The sequence below is a fragment of the Erpetoichthys calabaricus genome, chromosome 17 (genome assembly GCF_900747795.2).
Source record: "Erpetoichthys calabaricus chromosome 17, fErpCal1.3, whole genome shotgun sequence".
In the NCBI taxonomy this organism is placed as follows: Eukaryota; Metazoa; Chordata; class Cladistia; order Polypteriformes; family Polypteridae; genus Erpetoichthys; species Erpetoichthys calabaricus.
The window spans coordinates 27,330,096-27,347,652 of record NC_041410.2 but is presented as its reverse complement, the minus strand read 5'-3'; the positions used below and the strand labels follow the sequence as shown (position 1 = coordinate 27,347,652).

Here is a 17,557-nt window from a genome sequence, read left to right as displayed (position 1 = left end):
TCACAGATTATCAAATGATGCACATTACCTGCATTGTGAGGGAGTGTCAGTTACGGCACTACGGCCAAGTTGCATGATTTGGCGAGGTTGATCCAGTTCACAGGATACTCATTGTTGAGGACCCGAGTGACTGGACCAGGCCAAGGGGACACCCATGTAACACCTGACTATGCCAGATAGATGGTCATTTCTCTTGGTTGGGAGGGAACTGGACCACGTGTCTACCTGGGGGATGCCAACTTGGATCCTGAGCTATTTTGTCATGTGGTTAGTGCAGCAACATGCATTCCACATTGAAATGCACTCTTTCTCTTTGCTGCATGATCCTTTATTTGTGGTGTGCAGTGTTTCTTTCAACTGAGCCCTTTTCTTTGTTGTCTGCAATTCTTTATGGCATAAAAAGTTAGATACTAAGGTTCAGACTTGGCTTACTGTTTGGCTTGGCAAGCTGAATCTCAGCTTTCAGGCTCACAAAGATTAGAGTTTGTCAAATTGGGCTCTCCAAGGAAGAGCAGCTCTTAGCTTTTTAGGTTTAGAGAAAAGGTTTCAGAGTTTTCAGTCATTTTAGAGAGTTAGAGCAGAGCTCCCGTGGGAGATCCCATAGTAAGCCACATAAGAGAGACAAGGAGACTCAGAGAATAATCCCTAGATGGGATAAGTGTAACAATTTTTGACAGAATGTGGAACTTCCAATTACAAAACCACTGTGTCCTCATAGATGAGTTCTTCTGTCTGTTAGAGTTGTCATTCTTTGAATTATAGCTCTTTGCTCTTGCTTTAACTAAAGAAGCCAGCAGAGGGACATCTGTAGAAATGTCAGGTCAACATCTAATTTACACCTTTCTTATCAGATCCTGGTACAAGCTAAAGTTCAGTCACTTACTTTGGAATGCAAGTGAGGGAAGGCACATCTGGATGCCTGCATTATTGTTAAATCTGCTTTCTTAACAGGTCTGGTGAGCCACTAAAGCCTAACAGAATAGGAAATCCCCACTTTGTGCTATATTCTCCTGCTTACAAGTATATAAAACTTTGAGAACATACACTGTTTCAGTAGGGAAAAAAATATGTATGTGCAATCAATACAGAATTTTGTATTTTAACAAAACATACACTATGGTTTTCTAATAGCGTCCACTGTTGATCTATTATGTTGTTTGAAAAAAACTGCCAGATTTTACAATTGTACTGCATTTTTATATTGGGCACTTGTGACATGCTTTGTGTGAAAAATAAGTAAAGATCTAGACTAAAACATCATGACACCATTAGTATGCAAAGTCAAAGTGAGAAAGACAATTTTTATAAAAGATAACAAGAATGAAATAAAATCAGGCTTTACAGCATACAAGCACACAACACAATGTATCAGTTTCACTGTTCATGTCAATGTCTGATGACCATTGTGTCTTTAGTTGAAGACTCTCTTCAACTCGTAAATATTGATAAGTTTAACATAGAGTTTCCATAAAGTGGCGGAATGCATAGAAATATTCTTGATTTTTTGCAGTATAATGTTATTCCCTCTACTAGATTGCGGCAGAATACTGTCCTGATAGTTATTCAGGCTAAACACTACAAAGTAGGTCATTACACATCTTCCCAAACCTAACTCAGACTTAACGTAATTGCATAGAATTCCGATCCCAAGTCATGCTTGGGGTTAACACCAAGCAGGTTAAGGAAAAGACAAAAAAGTGAGGGTAAAAGTTCCTGTAAGTTGGTTTGACTGTTACATTCAGTCTCCCCTTCTTTGTTTCACTTCAGCCTTCTTACTCTCTTCTCACACTGCTTTAAAATTCAAATCATAAAATTCCACAAATGACAGACATGCTCTAGTACAAGGAATTTATAGCATTTACTAAACACTATGGAGCTCACATTTCAGGTATCAAAAAGACATCATCTCCTCCTGATCAATAACACCTATTTGGGAATTGTTTGACTTTAGCAGGTTATCTCATACATAGTGCAAGTATTATTATATTACATTTGTAAACATTTTAAATGCATTGTGATACTTTGTTAATGCTTTAATGAAAACGTATAAGATTTGCATTATTGAAAGTGTTACTTTAATTTCAACTTTACTGTCAGACAGGAAATTACTTTTTTGCATTTGACGTGTATACCTTTTTAAATGGATTGTTACTGTGCTAAGGTTCAGTTAGACTGATTTTTTCACAAGGTGTCCTGTACTTTACATGACAAGTATTCTCTTCTTACACTATAATGCATTGCTTCCCTTTCTCTCCACCTATCCTGGTGGGTTTTACTTTTTGAGTAATCACATTGGGTGTTCAGCTTTGGGCTCTGGTTTAATTTCTAGATTAATATACCTTTAATGTGGGGTCTGTGTGACTCCCTCTAATGGGTGGTCACATTTGTATGTAATATGTCTTTCCTTAATCTGTAATAGGGAATTTATATTTTCTTTAAACATTATGAACATACTAGTATTCTGCTTGTAAAATACTATATGCATGAAGAAGTTAATTTGCTGTACCACACTTTAACGGCAGATGGTAGTCTGACACCATGAGTCAGCTAGAGGCTAATATGGGCTGGATAGTTTATGTTTTCCTCTTAACCATAAAGCATTCCAAACAGAAACGCTATGTTTCCTCGTGGCATCCATTCTTTAATGTTCTCTGTTTCTTACACTTTCCTGTATTGCAGAAATATTTAACTGTTAAGTTGATGCTGCCAGGGTGAACCAGTGTATCTGCGATTTCTGCTAATTTTGTGACTCCTCTTGCAGAATGTCTTTGCTCTCCTTGACTGTCCAAACCTCACTTGTCTGGCAAATACATAACTCAAATGTTGTTTCTGCATGATGGACTGACATCCAGTCTAGTATTGCTTTCTCTGCATATACTGGCATGGACACAGTAAACAGGAATAATGGGTTAGTGTTTAAAGATGAAAATTACATTTTGATTTCATATGAGTTTGTGATTATATTGGGCTAATCAGTTTGCTTTAGGGTCCTAAACTAAACGTAAATATTTGTGGTTTATGGGGCTGTTTTGATAACATTCTGATTTTGCTGTCACCATCACAAAAGGCTAACAATTTGGTTATTAACATACTGCTGTTCATATATGGTACCTGTGCTTCTACTAAAACAATTGTGAAAAGAAATATTTCTTATGTGCCACCCTCACTTCCAGAGATTGTAAGTAGGGCAAAATATTTCCAAAATACAGGTTTTATTAATCTCCTTAGTGTTATGTTTACCGCGGTCAAAAACGTTGAATTTTTTTTCAACAAAAAAAAATCTTTTCTGTGTAACAGAAATACGTAAATACCACATAAGTACAATAGAAAAGGTACGTCTAGTGTTCACTGCTGTACTGAAACAGATTTTGTGTATGTGCTTCATGTGATATGTTTTGAAACTGTCACCAACGCACATAGGCACTGTACAAGCTGATTTTGAAGGATTTTTTAAATATATATTTTTTCTATTGCTTACGCATTACTGGGAAGAATGTCAGTGCCTGATCCACAAAACCGGCGCGCCCCTTCTGCTATTGTAGCCTTCCACAGCACAAGGCTTGGCGACTTCCACATTTCCCCTGACACAGACATTGACAATTGCTGCATTGTAAGCAGGGCTTAGGTGACATTTTCCTGTCCTTCTACTTCATCACAATCATTTAGATTTTTTGTTACATAGTTACTGCACCCTGCTTCTGCATTACATGACTGAAGCCTCTAGGCAGATCATGACAGTTCATTCATACAGTGCTGTATGTATCAGCATCACTATTTGTGTCAACAGCCTGTGAGCTGGGGGGCTGATCACACCTCTACAGGTTAAAAAAAGACACTGAAAGACTACCTTCACATTGCTCCCTTGCTGCTGGGCTTACTTGCGGCTGATCTATCGCGTGATCCGCATGGTACTTCACAGACTTAAAAGTCCAAACAGCACATTGTTTGCTTGCTTATCTCTCTCAGACCTTCCCTGCTCCTGGCGAACACTTCTTTGAAGAGGAAGATATGTTTGCATTCTTTTAATTGTGAGGCGGAATTGTCATCTCTGTCTTGTCAAGGAGCACGTTTAAGCTTTTGAAAAAGAGACATGTTTGTTTGCAGTGTTTGAATAAAGTTCCTGTCTCTACCATCTTCTGTGTTTCTGTGCAAATCTGTGACCCAAGCGTGACAGTCCGATGACCGATTGACATTTACATCATCACTTAATTCAAGCAATGACTCAGTTTCAGTTTGCAGCTTTTCATTTGCCATTGTGTTTTTAGCTGAAGGCTCTGTTCCACTCATAATTATTGATAAGTTAACATAGAGTTTCCATAAAGTGGGTGAATGCTTAGAAATATTCTTGATTTTTTGCAGTAGGTTGTAACGTTCCCTCATGACACAAAATGGCAAACAATCCAGCAGTTGTCCTGAATTCATTACCCTCTAAGAAGTGAGAGAGAGATAATTATGATCAGGTACATTTATAATGATTTAGTGGACTCATGGGTATCTGCCAGAGTGCCTAATTTATTTTTATTTATTTGTTTTTTATTGATTTTATTGAAATCACACAATATTCCATACAAATAGATCAATTTTTTCAAAAATAGTTTTGAAAACAAATCAACCTCCACCCCTGAGAAAGAGAGCATGGTCGGCAGAGTAAAACTTAAAGCTAGTAAAAATAAGTAGATAGATGAATTAATAAGTGAATAAAGATAAATGGAGAAGAAAAAGAAAAGGGGAGAGAATCTGCTTCCTCAGTGCTTTAAGAGCTTAATCTAAAATATTATTGATTAGATCCTGCCAGGTTTTGAAAAAGTTCTCCACAGATCCTCTAAGTGAGAATTTGATTTTTTCTAATTTCAAATAATATATAACATCAGTTATCCACTGACTTAACAGAGGAGAGTTAGGATTCTTCCAGTTGAGCAAGATAAGTCTACATGCCAATAGTGTAGTAAAGGCAATCACAGTTTGTTTGTCCTTCTCCACTTTAAGCCTATCTGGAAGTCCACCAAACACAGCTATTAATGGGTTAGGAGGGATTGTGACACCAAGGCTGTCTGACAAGCATTTAAAAATTTTGGTCCAGAATGATGTTAGTTGGGGGCACGGTGGCGCAGTGGGTAGCGCTGCTGCCTCGCAGTTGGGAGACCTGGGGACCAACGTTCCCTCTAAGGACTTGGGTGTTGTGAGCCAAATTTTTTTTTTGTGAGCCAAAATTTTATCAATTTCAAAACTTGTGAGCCACTTTCTCCTTACCGGCTTCGATTTGTTATTTTACCAACATCGGTTGATTGCGCTTTTTATCAACGCTTCTGTAGGCCTTCGTTTTAGTGGCGATGAAGTATGTCATTTACAAAGTATGTTATTTAGAATTACAAAGTAAAATTACTTGAAAATTCAAAAGTTAAGCATTATAAATATTAATACCAATTTATTAAATTACCAATAGATAGTCATAATCCCAAATCAGTAAGTTTCAAGTGAAACAGTGTGGTAACTTAAAATCAAACTTGAAGTCTTGTACATGTATCATGAATGTCTATTTCTGTACATGTCTTACAGTCTTTCTCTTCTTCCCTTTTCTTTTTTCCAAAACTTATAAACACTGTTGATATTTACATCATATCCAGCTGCTGTGTACAGTTTAATTCGCATAAGATTTTCCAGGTGATCACTGTCCAAGCGATTCCTGGTCTTAACTTTAATGGCATTCATCAAGCTGAACCCCCTTTCACAATCAGCACTGGAAGCTTGAAAAGTTCCACAAACATCAAGCAAAAGATTTAGTCCTTTGAATTGCTCCTGCTCCTGCTGGGTGAATGCTAGTATGTCCTGAAATGTATTCATTAATCCAGCTTTCATTTTCTCTGAAACGATGCATTTGAAATCCGAAAATTCTTTACAAACATCCTTGGCAAAAATCTTCTCATCTTTCTTGAACAAGACAGAGTAACGCTTAGCCAGCTGTGCAAGATTTTCATGACCAAAAGCAAAATCATCCAGATTTCTTTGATTACAGAAATGGTCTTTATCAAATATGCACCAGTCTTTTAATTCATCAGCAGGAAATCTTCTGTCCAAATGATCACAAATTTGCTTAATAAATTTAAGAATGTTATCTGTTTTTACTGGAGATGGGGAAGAAGCAACTAAATCTTTTACAGTGTCACTGAAATGCACGTGTTCCCCCAGATACTGAGACCTCAGTTTCCTGATTTTAGCTTTGGCAAATTGATATGCCTCTACAGTGGTTAAAGCACTTCTCTGGAAAATTTTGCACAGTTCTGCCAGTTCACCAAGTACATCACATAGGATATGTAATGCCACACAATATTCAGGTTTGCTTAATTTATCAATACAATATTTGTGAACTGGATCATTGTCCTCTTCTACTTGTTCTTTGCAATATTCTAACAAAATGTCATAACTCCTATTCAAGGCAAGTACAGCAAAGTGTCTTGAGAGCCATCTAACTTCATTTATAGGTCTAAATGAAACAGCATCACAGTCTGCAGCACTGGCCATTTCCTGAAATTTATTTTTTTTTACACTTGATCTACTGAACAGTGTATATACTGTTCTTATGAGAGTTTCAATTTCCCTCATTAATGGTAACTGTTTCCAAGCATCATCAATTCCTAGGTCTTCTCGGTGAGCTACACAGTGCTGCTCTAGCAAGTGAGGAATTGATTGTCTTAATATAGCAGCAACACCATTATGCTTTCCAAGCATCACAGATGCACCATCAGATGTAAACATGACCATGCGATTTATGTCCAAGTTATTCTCATTATAAAATCTCCTTATTGCCTCAACTATTGCTGTACTGTTACAAGCAGTCAATTTGGTAATTCCAGCAAAAACAGTTTTATGAATTTTATCAGTAGTTTTTCTAAATTTGATGTACATAATCAGCATTTTTGAAACAGAAATATCTGTACTTTCATCCACCATAAGTGTGTGGAAATCAGATTCTCTAATTTCATTTAAAACTTCTGTTTTTACAACATTGTTAATGCATTCAATGAATTCAAAAGCATAATTTTTGCTTCTCCAACATTCAGGAATTTCTGTGTATTTTGCCACATGGTCATGAATTTCTTGCACAGACAGCATGGATGCATTCAACTTAACTGCAAGTAAAACATTGTCAATCAACACCTTTACCGCTTCGGGATTCGATCTGTCACGTTCATTCAATTCTTGTCTAACAATCCTATCTTCAGGCGTTTCTTTTAAAAAATTTTGTATGAATCCACGATTCTGATTTCGAAGTTTCGTGACAGCATCCAGATGAATTTTGTGACTTACGTGACGCTTCAAGTAATCAATTTTCCATTCACCCCATTTCTTTCCTGAACTCCATTCTCCGTCAACTCCTGCTTTAAGACAAAACGTACAAACAACGTCTTCCGTTTCATGATATTTAAAAATTTCTCCGAGTTTCACATTCTTATGTCCGGACCCATTTGGCAGGATGGTTTCAACCGAATAATCTGTTAACCATTCCTTCTTGAAGTTATTGCGGCTTCTCTTTGTCGCATTACATAGCAGTTCATCTTGAGCTTTGCGCTTCGACATTTTCATAAATAATGAAAAGAAATTGTAAAGTTCAAATTTTTATTTTTTACTGCGAATTTGCGAAAACAGTAATTTAACGAACGTTATGAATGCGAACTGGACCGGACCGGAACTTCCGACCTTTCAGTAGACAACATCATGGACTTTAATTGAAATATAGACCAGCTGAATGGTGGGAAAGTGCACCAATCACGCGGTCACCGGTCACATGCCATATTACACCAGCCAAGGCCCAACTTCGCCCAAGGCCAAAGTTTACTTCGTTATTATGCCGATTGAATCATGTAGCCCGAGACTCCCGAGTCACGCAGGCAACAGGATTCCCGCCAGGCCGCAGTCCGCCGGCACGTGATTTTACGAAAATTAACAAATCGGCCGCCACGTGCGCTAGGATTAAAAGTTGTGCGCCAAGGTTAAACAGTTGGTGCGCCAGCGCACGCTAGCGCAGCTTAGAGGGAACGTTGCTGGGGACCCGGGTTCACTTCCCAGGTCCTCCCTGCGTGGAGTTTGCATGTTCTCCCCGTGTCTGCGTGGGTTTCCTCCGGGCGCTCCGGTTTCCTCCCACAGTCCAAAGACATGCAGGTTAGGTGGATTGGCGATTCTAAATTGGCCCTAGTGTGTGCTTGGTGTGTGGGTGTGTTTGTGTGTGTCCTGCGGTGGGTTGGCACCCTGCCCAGGATTGGTTCCTGCCTTGTGCCCTGTGTTGGCTGGGATTGGCTCCAGCAGACCCCCGTGACCCTGTGTTCGGATTCAACGGGTTGGAAAATGGATGGATGGATGATGTTAGTTTGGTGCAGGCCCAAAACATGTGACCCAGTGAGGCTGGAACTTAATTGCAGTGTTCACAGGTTGGATCTTGCCCTGGAAACATTATGGACAATTTTAAACGAGACAGATGTGCTTGATATATAATTTTGAGTTGAATACTGATGCTCTTGCCCTTACTTGCCTAGGTGCTAACCTATCTCTCTCTCATTCTTCCTAGGGCACGAAGCGGAAGCAGAAACAGAAGCGGACAATGGCCGATAGTGAGGTGAATCGCGTTGAAATTGTAGTCGAGGAACTCCAGGCACTCGATGAACAGATTCAGAAACTTCTGTCCAGACGAAGATACCTCAGAGATCTGAAGGCTCGGCTGTTGGATAAACCGTCCTCGCCATCTGTTATCAGCGTAACATCAACCCCGCGTTGTGCCGCTCAAGTCACCTTCACCCCCGCGCCTCGTAGGAGCAACACCGATGATGACCTCGGTGTATTTCAGCTATGCAGGCGGGGGTTTAAGGCCAGAACACCTCCATCGGCACAGGCAAGCATCGTAACGCAGAACCGGTTTGACCCTCTAAGCGTCCCCAATTCGCCTTCAGCTCCTGGTGATGTAATAGTGGTAGGTGATTCTATTGTTAGGAACCTCAATATCACTTGCCCTAATAGAAAATCTTTTGTTTCTTGTTTTCCCGGTGCTCGTGTCCGAGATGTGACGAGACGTGCGCCGGCGATCTGCAAGAACAGGGCAGTTGGAGCAATTGTTTTACATGCTGGCGTAAACGACATAAGGCACCGACAGTCCGAGATCCTCAAGGCAGACTTCACTGCATTAATTAAAGACACAAAGGAGAGGACCCCATCGGCAAAGATCTTCATCTCGGGTCCACTCCCTCTCGTCAGACGATCAAACGAGTACTACAGTCGTCTGCTTGGTTTAAACAACTGGCTGCAGGGCTTCTGCAAGAATCAAGACATCGGGTTCATCAACAACTGGGACCTCTTTTGGGAAAGACCGCGTTTTTTCAAGCGAGATGGCCTGCATCCGAATAGCTTCGGCGCCCGGGTCCTCTCCGAAAATATATCCAAGGTAATTCGTTTATCTTGACTATCTATCTCTGCTTTTAACCCCTTCCGAAATGCCACTCCTGTGCTTGGTCATGATAATTGTTTAATAAAATCTTCCATAAAAGTGCACAACATAAATACTGTAATAACCAATCTTAATGCACATAGAAAATCTAGGCAATACGGCATAAACACCAATAATTTAATTAAAGTTACTACTTTAGATGAACAATGTATTAAAACTATAAAAACAGATCATAGATTAAACAAAAAATACACGCAGAGCGGCGCTAATAAAAATAACTTAATTCCTGTTCCATATATCAATAATGCACATAGTATTCATCTCTGCTCCTCCGAAACATTGAATATGGCACTATTAAATATTAGAGCTTTAACTAACAAGACGTTTTTTTATCAACGATCTTATTAGTGATAAAAAATAGATTTTATTGCACTAAGTGAAACGTGGCTTAGGTCAGATGGCGCAGCTGTTTTAATTGAATCTGCGCCTCCGGATTACAGTTTTACTCGTGCTGATCGCCAAGGAAAGAGAGGTGGAGGACTAGCAAACATTTACTCAAGCAGGTTAAAATGTAAAAATATCAGTTTTGGTAAATTCAAGTCTTTTGAGTATCTCGCCATTATTATTCAGGGAGATTCTCATGTTCTAGTATTATCCGTGTATAGACCTCCAAAATTCAACGCGTCTTTCTTTGAGGAATTCTCTGACTTGATGTCAATCTTACACAGCAAAATCAGCAGTGTTAATTTTTCAGAGTTAGATGAAAGTGTTGATATTTAGTGTTGAATCAACACTAAGTATCCTTGATTTTACACTGTCAGTGTCAGGTTTATGAAAGAGCTGGTGCATTTTTGTAGTGTTAAGATATAAACTCTACACAAGAGTTAAATTAGCAACGCCCCAATTTTTGTCGGTTCGTTAAGGACAGAAAAAACTTGCGCCGGCGCCATTTTAACCTTGATTTTGAGAACACATGGTGAGTACAAGGGACAATGTAGGCCTAAGTGTTTGTAATTTACACAGACAGTACACTTATTTAGCAAGCTATTGTTTGTTAGTTGAACGAATTAGCTTCACGAATTATTTTAATGATTTGGCTTTGATAAGAGCTGTAGCAATGCAACAGCATATTAAATAACATTGATTTACATGTTTTAAATGAATACGATTTTTCTTTTTTAGCGCCCTACAGTTTGGTGGATTGAAAGCGAAACACATGTAAGTTATCTAACCATTAGGTACGTATGTATTCATCACCCATAAAATGAACTTAACAGTTAGTGTACGTAGCACACGAGGGAATGGTCGATATGCAATTACAGTATTTCTATTTATAAATAGCGAGTGAGGCGCATCAGAAAACTTAACTGAAGTCTTGCTGGGTCGCCTCTGTCTCCGACATTTTATGCGGGAGAAAGAGGGTATGAATACCTTCAACAAATAAAGCGCAACGACTCGTTTGCGCTATGATTAGTTCCAAAAAACATTCGAAAAGAAACGAATATGGGGGCAAGAAATGTAAAATTTACTTTGCAATGAAAACCTAGGTAACTCCAGGTGGTTGTGGTACTGAGCACTTGTATACTCCAGAGTTCTAGTAAAAACTCAGTTTGCCGAGTCCATCGCTACACAGCCATTCACCCCGTCATTATCTATTTAATTATTGATTGTTTGCCTCTGTGAGGTCCCCAACCTTCCATTCATGTCTTGCGGTCTAATTATCTGTAGCTCGTCGGCGACTGGCCCTTTTGTCAGAGTTGGCATATGTTCATAGTGTTCACACATAGTGATTGTTGATCACCGATTGAAGGCTTTGAGGCAGTGACTGAAAAATCCAGTATAGTTAACAAGGTATCAATTGCCAGACACTGATCAAACCAGCTGCTGTTTAATATATTTTTGTTGTGTGTTTGTGCAATCGCGTTGGTTGCCAGAATTTTAGTACAAGACTGCAACATGACATTGGTTCACAATCGTTTCTCATATGTTGTTGAATGTTTTGAAACTCAGATGTGTTCTCTATTTATATGAAAGGTTGTCTCATAATGTACACAATTATTAACTTTTATATAAACACTTACAAATATTATTTATGTGTTTTGGAATGTAGTGTGACTGGAAGATTCTAGCACTCGTTCTGCTAATCTTGGTGGTGTTGGTTATTTGCAGCGTTTGTATGGTGGTACTGCAGCAAATCGGTGGTAAGGTTTTTATCTATTTATTTTTTATATATTTGTCTAAGATTAAGTCCTAGTGATGTATTTTATTGTAATAAACAAAACTAATATTGGTTTCAGCAAAAATGCTTTTGAAAGTGCGATACCAAGAAAGCCAGAAGTATGTGAAGGTGACTGAGACTGACGGGACTTATGATTATCAGCAGTTCAACCAAGCAGGTTCATCCTCCTTTTTGGTCTTTGATATAATAAAAATTAAATGTGAAAAAAATGTAATGTAAAAAAACTTTCAGACATTATGTAACATTGGGTGTTTAAATATTCTAATATCTAATAGATATTAATAACAATATTTCTCTTTTTTAAAAAAAGTTTTGGGACAATTAAAATTAATAGGCTAATGTGCAGCTTTCAGATATGTCACCAGGAACCAGGTATTTAAGGTATTGTGGCTAAGGTGGTTCTTGATGACAAGTGCATCAAAAATATTTTTTATATTTACAAAAATGAAACACCAACTATATGCTGTCTTTTAACAGATTTAAGTTTTGTCACCAATCTTTACTATGTCATTCTTTTTACAGTCATAGATAAATTTGGCTTGCCACCTGATGCTGAAATAGTTTACAAGGATTCATCGGGGACAGAAGTTGATGAGGATATTTTTGGTGAAATTCTGCAGAAAGGAGATGAGATTTTGTTGAGAGCTTGTTTGAAGGATGGTAATTAGTCATCTGCATCAAACTGTTTTGGCATTTTTCATTAATTTTTATTTACTTCAATTTTTCATTTAATTGAATGAAAAGGATCTTTCAATTGTAATTCATAAGATAAAATGCTGCCTTTAATGATATTGCCCTTAAATGTGTTCCTATTGTTGTCTTCCTAATTTTTTCAGATTCTTCTGATTTATGTTGCTCAGAGGTGTCATTCTCCTCTGCTTCAACTGTGATCCTTACTGAAAGTCCTTGTCAGATTGTGGAAGATTTCCCAAGCAAGAAAATGAGATGTGATGATAAGGAAGCAGCAAAAAGAGTAAGAGTTCATTGAGATGTTAAATCTTTCAGGATATGCAAACTAATCTAATTAACTGATATTGACTTTTGTATAATACATGGTTAGTAATTTGGTAAACTTGAAACAAGTTATTTTTTGGATATTGTTTTGAAATTAAAATATAGTTGAATAACATAGCATATAGCTGATATGGTGACCTTATTCTGATGTTCTATATGTTACACAGATGGTTTATGCTACCCTGAACTGTAAACCAGGTGGTGACAAGATTTTTCATGAATATGAGAAAACTAAGAGCTTGTCAGATAGCACCAGGAGACAGCTAGTGAATATTCTTGTTGCTGACATGGTTGAGGTGCATGGGTACGTGCCAAAAGCTTAACAGTTGAAACAGTGCTTGTCTCTTTTCATGTCATTCATGTGTTTTATTTATTATTTTTTAGACGAGTACCCCCTCAGAGTGTGCGCATCAAATATGCTCAAGGAATTGTGGCTTTGTTTCCATATCTAGAGGATCCTTTCTCAAAAAATGGATATGTAAGTTTTACAACCTGGTATACTGGAAACATAGTGGTTAGTGAAGCATGCTTGTGACAGCACATATGATCAGAATATCATTGGTGCAACTACCTTAAACTGTCATTTATGGTTTGCACTATAATCTATGAAGCTATATCATGATATATACAATATGTCATTTATTTTTGCAGGAACATTTCTATGATCCAGCAAGTGGAAGTGGCTATCTTGCTTGGCGTTTGAAAACTGTTCAACGCAACACAACCATAAACTCAAAAAGTGGCAAACAAGCTCCAGAATCAAGTGGTGGTCCACAGGTTGAGCGGAGGCCTGTTACTTCTGGACGGCAACTCACTGGTGATGAGTGTTGTGAGGCAATATCTATCCTAAACCACTCATCAGATGAGATAGTTGTGAGGGAGAAAATGAAGGCCACTTTTGAATACCGACAAACTCTAGTTCATGATGCTGAGAAGTCCACAGACATCCTAGATACCTTCCCTAGGTTTCTTGATACAGTTGGTCTTGTAAGTGTTCGTTTTTTATATACACTTTTCTTTGCTAAATATATTCCAAAGTTTCCTAAGGTCTTGTTTAAGTATAAGATCAGGTCTAAAATTTGTAGGAAGTTGACAAGAAGGAGGACTTTGTGTTGATGCACTTGTTTATTATCTAATTTCAGATTGAACAAGACTTTGTCATGCTGTTTGGAGAGGAGACAGCTGGGAAATTTCTTGCTAAGTGGCCAACATTCTTCAGGCCACGAGTAAGTGAAGATAGTAAAGGTCTGGTTCTAAATGCACACGTGGATGATCTAATCAAGTCTGCACAAGGAGAAAGTGATGCCGGTAAGTGTACACTAATGTTGAATAGAATTGGTCTTTAGTTAAATTTTGTTGAACCTTTGGATTTCTTCATCTTCTGAAATGTTTAGGTTGGGACCATGACCTTGCTTCTTTGTCTTCTGCTGCATCTTCTTCCTCCTTCATCAAGACGTCATAAGAAGACAGCTAAAATCAGTGCTCTTCAGGCAGAGGACTACTTGCTGCAGTTTCTGAAGGTATGTTTAACATATCCGGTCTGTCTAGTGGCTTTATCTTTAAATTAAACATTGAACAAGGGTAAATGTTTGCTTTTACTCATTTAGAATGCTGGACGGCAACAACTTACCCATTTGTGAACCACAGCAGGTTTGCCTTTTAATGTTTAATACAAGGAGAAAGTAAACTGCGACGTGTTGCTGTTTGGTGTTAGTGATCCATGCCCAAGTCAGTGAAATTCTTACATATAGAAATTGGTATGAACCGCTTTTAAGACTCAACGTTTATTTTGAAACTGATTTTTTTTTACAGGTTGGTACAAGTATCCAGACTTTTCTGTCAAATGTTGAACCATCTCAGCCTTTTTTGCTCTGCATTGGAGAACACAAAAAGAGGATCCAGAATTTCTACATTATTGTGGACAATAAGGCAATACCATGTAAGGCACAAACATCTGTAGCAGCATTTGATGAGCTGTTCAAGGCACATTTTGTTTTCAGCACATCATATAGCCAGGAACTTGACAGTTTTTATGTGTTTATCCAAACTGCAGTGTACAGCATCGATATTGGTGCATCTAAGGAAAGACCAAGAGTGAAGGAACTTAGAGCTAGATTTCTGAATGCAAATAAGTAAATGTATGGACTGACATGGACTAATTGCCAGAAATGTTTACATGTTTCATTTGCAAATCTCTTCATGAGAACACTTCATTTATTTGCCACCATTTGAAATTTCACCATGGCCTTTACCCAGGAAAGACTTTACGTTTACATTGTGCTGAGACTGGATGCTCATCTGTGTTTGGAACTTTTTCTGGATTTAAAAAACATTTAGTTCAAGTTCATGGCACTAGTGTTCCTTTTAATTGCCAAAGTAGTACATTTGTACCACAGGGTAAAAAAATCTCTGAGTCACATGGATATAATTGTAGTGTTCTTTCTATGTGTGAAACAGATGTGACATTAGCTGAAGGAGATGAAGGCCCTTCTAGAAGTGCAGAACCAAAAACCCAGTCTCCTGTGACTGAAATTGATTTAAATGATGTGTGTGGTGCTCTAGTTGCACATTTACAATCTTCTGGAGTTGCTCATAGCACAGTACAGTCTGTTGTTCTTTCAATGGAGAATTTAGTCAGTGAAATACAAACTAGAACAAAGGAGGCTGTTCTTAAAAATATTCCACCTGTACATTGGGAGAAAGTTGAAGGCTGCTTACGTTCAATAGAAAACCCTTTTACAAATTTTAATACAGAAGCAAAGCGTCATAAATATTATAAGAGCAAGTGGGAAATTGTCGAGCCAGTAGAATATGTTCTTGGGGTCAGATTTGATGTGCGACGGGATAGAACATCGGGGATATACTGCCAAATTCCTGTACCAGAAAAGTTTGTTTATGTCCCTGTTTTAAAAACAATTCAATCATTGTTTAGAAACAAAGAAATACTTGATGCCTTCCAACAGCCAAAACACCACACTGAAGGTCTTTATAATGACATTTGTGATGGAGAATATGTCCAAAACAATAGTCTTTTTAGATCTGAGAACAACTCATTGCAGCTTCAACTTTATTATGATGACTTTGAGACAGCAAACCCATTGGGTTCTAAAAAGGGAATGCACAAACTTGGTTGTATGTATTTCATTTTGCGAAATCTTCCTCCAAAATTCAATTCAGTTTTAATGAATATTCACCTTGTTTTACTTTTTCACTCTGATGATGTGAAGAAATATGGCTTTGATACAATTCTTAAGCCTTTTGTGGAGGATTTGAAAACTTTAGAAACCCATGGAGTCCTTACTCCTTTGTCTGACACTCCATTGAAAGGAACTGTTGTTCAAGTCACAGGAGACAACTTGGCTCTGCATAGTTTATTTGGTTTTGTAGAATCATTTAGTGCAACCTACTGTTGTCGTTTTTGTTTGGCTGAAAAAGATGCCTTTCAGTGGATCTTTACTGAAGACCACCCTGATGTTCTTTTTTGCACTAAAGAAGCACATTTGGTGCACTGCAGTGCTCAGGAAGAAAGTTCAAATGTATCTTCTACTTTTGGGGTGAAGAAAGCTTGTTTGTTGAATACACTGAAGTTTTATAATACTTGTGAAAATTTTGCTGTTGATATAATGCATGACATTTTGGAAGGCGTGGCACAGTACGAGTTGAAACTTATTTATCAACATTTGGTGAATGAGAAGGTCATTTCTCTGACTGATTTTTGTGAACGAATTCAGTGTTTCAATTACGGATACCTTGAAAGAAAAAATCGTCCAAGTTTCTTAAAATTGGATGACAGCAAAGATCTCGGATTAAATGCAAGTCAAGCTTGGTGCCTGTTGCGTAACACCCCACTTATTTTTGGGGATCTTTTTGAAAGGACCAGTCCTTTATGGCACTTAATTTTACTTTTGATACAGATAGTGAATATTGTTTTTTCTCCTCGAATAACAGAAGGCATGACATATTATCTTAAGCACTTAATTTCAGATCATCATAGACTTTTTAAAACAACTTTTCCTCATAAAAAGTTGCTGCCCAAACACCACTTTTTAGTTCATTATCCTCGTTGTATGAGAAAAATAGGACCCATCTTACACATGTGGTGTATGAGATTTGAGGCAAAACACAGCGTTTTTAAAAGATCAAATAAAAACTTTAAAAATATCACCAAAAATCTAGTCAATACACATCAATCACATATGGCCTTTTATTGGGAAAATGTAAAATTTGAGAGATTTCAGCATGGGCCGATTAAAACTGACATGGTATGTAATCTGGAAGGGTGTGAGATGATAATAGAAGAACTTCATTTGACTCCTTGCTGTGATATTTGTACAACAAATTGGGTGAAAATGTTTGGTACTGAGTATCATGTTGGCATGTTTGTGTGCTGTGGAAATGAGTCTGAAATGCCGTTGTTTAAGAAAATAGTCACTGTCATTGTAAAAGAAGCCCAGGCATATCTCTTACTTTCTGAAGTGGTCACTGTGTCTTTTGATGATCATTTTAGTGCTTTTTGTGTTGAGGAAAGAGCAAGTCTATTTTCTGTTCTCAGTGTTAAGAAACTGTTTCACTACGGGCCTTTTGACAAGCAGTTTTCTTATCATTCAGATGGAAACATGTATATTGTGCCATACTGTCACCTTATTTGATCAACTCCACTGTGCCTCATCATGTAATACTGCAAGCATTTTAAATAAAATATTTAAAAATCAATTGCCTTATTTACTGAATTGTGCCACTTATAAGGCTGTAAAATATTTTATACTCCATAAAACAACTATGGTTAGTGTTGGCATTTAATGCCAGCAGTGTATTAAATAACAGTTCTTGGTGGTAGATTTCACAAAGAGCCATTACTACTCTACAACAGTGTA

The 17,557-nt window shown here is 37.8% G+C and overlaps 1 protein-coding gene across 1 annotated transcript in view; it reads left to right on the top strand.

Annotated features, from left to right (window-relative positions):
- Window positions 1-15,127: 15,127 nt before the first annotated feature.
- LOC114668178 (alpha-tectorin-like) overlaps window positions 15,128-17,557 on the top strand; it is a 108,485-nt gene continuing 106,055 nt past the window's right edge. Inside the window, exon 1 of the mRNA XM_051920781.1 lies at window positions 15,128-16,378. Within this exon, the coding sequence (XP_051776741.1) occupies window positions 15,128-16,378 (1,251 nt within the window). The remainder of the gene's footprint in view (window positions 16,379-17,557) is intronic.